The following is a 1,478-nucleotide window of genomic DNA, read 5'->3' as shown; positions in this document are numbered from 1 at the left end:
ATATATATATATATATATCATTTTGAGAGACTATATTGACTAAATACGTTTCATAATTCATTAACTAGAATTAACAAAATCCCTATTTCCCTTTTTACAAAGTCTTCACCCTGAACCGAAAGTAACGCTCAAACCAAACCACAACCAAAACACCAAATCAAATTAAATCAAATCCAAAATCAATCGCTTAATTAACTGTTTAACCCTTAAACTAAACATTTTTCATAGCCATGGACTCCACCCTTCCCCTTTCTCAATCCCCCACTGACACTGCTTCTAAGCTCCCTATCAAACGCAAAACAACCGACGACCCATTTATCACCGCAGCCGGTTCAGACCCACAAAAACTGCCACCATTTAAATTCCATCGAATTTGGACTGAACCGGATGAGATCCGGTTTTTACAAGGTCTTCTTGATGATGGTTCCCTATTATTCCCTCGTGATCTTAATATTTTTTATACTCGGTTTTCAAATACCATGTTGCAGCCTTATACGAAATCTCAACTTTCTGAGAAATTACGTAGGCTGAGGAAGAAGTTTAGGGTGATTTCTTCTCGTCTGTCTAAAGGGTTAGATATGTCATTGTTGTCGCCACATGATCGTGCTTTGTATGATCTTTCGAGACAGCTTTGGCACCCTGATTTTGCTCATACATCGCCGTTTAATGCTGACAAGTCAAAAAAATCCAACTTGGTTGGTGTTAAAGTTAGCTTTTTGCCCACCATCCCTTCTGCCCCGGGCCTAGGCCAAGGCCTGGATCAATATGATACGGGCCCGGGCCAAGGGAGCTTTTTGCCCACTACTCCTTATGTTACAGTCCCTGGCCCGAGCCGAGTCTCGGATCAAAATGGTACAAGCTCGGGCCAAGACCGGAATGAAAATGGTACAATTCCTTATCAAGACAAACTCTCAATGGATACCGATCCTCTATCTGTTGGGAACGGTAATAGAATAACAGGGAAAGACCCGACCCATGACGGGGTTTCATTGAGTAAGGAGAATGTAACAGGGAAAGACCCTACCCATGACGGGGTTTCAGTGAGTAAGGAGAATGTTGAAGTGGGACAGGTAAATAATTACAAGAATGATAAACTTGGTGAGTTTTGTGATGGAGATGGGAAGTTGAGTGAGGTGAATGTGGAATTCGAAGGCGGGGATGTGGGGTATAAACGAGTCGGGTGCAGTTGTTTGGATGGTCCAGTTCAGGTTGGAGTAGGATGCAGTATTGGGGAGATAGCTGCAAAAGTGGTGATGGATGTGTTTGATGAGTGTTTGAAAGATTATGCCACTGGTTTTTCCCTTGGCTCATTACCTATGAGGTACCTTGGACTCCCTCTATCTTCAAGAAGTGGAGCAAAGTAGAATGTCATCAGTTAGTGGAGAAGATCATGACGAGGATCAACACTGGATACTCCAAGCAACTTTCCTGTGCTGGCAGATTGCAGGTCATCAATGTGTGCTCTTTCTGTGTATAAC

General features: G+C 42.7%; 1 protein-coding gene across 1 annotated transcript; it reads left to right on the top strand.

Annotated features, from left to right (window-relative positions):
* Window positions 1–72: 72 nt before the first annotated feature.
* LOC109222415 lies at window positions 73–1,364 on the top strand. The gene has a single exon (XM_019386777.1). The coding sequence runs from the start codon at window positions 231–233 to the stop codon at window positions 1,362–1,364; it is 1,134 nt and encodes a 377-aa protein (XP_019242322.1). The 5' UTR covers window positions 73–230.
* Window positions 1,365–1,478: the final 114 nt, after the last annotated feature.

The sequence above is a fragment of the Nicotiana attenuata genome, unplaced genomic scaffold (assembly GCF_001879085.1).
Source record: "Nicotiana attenuata strain UT unplaced genomic scaffold, NIATTr2, whole genome shotgun sequence".
In the NCBI taxonomy this organism is placed as follows: domain Eukaryota; kingdom Viridiplantae; phylum Streptophyta; class Magnoliopsida; order Solanales; family Solanaceae; genus Nicotiana; species Nicotiana attenuata.
Note: the sequence above shows the minus strand (reverse complement) of the source record. Positions and strands in the feature narration are given on the sequence as shown.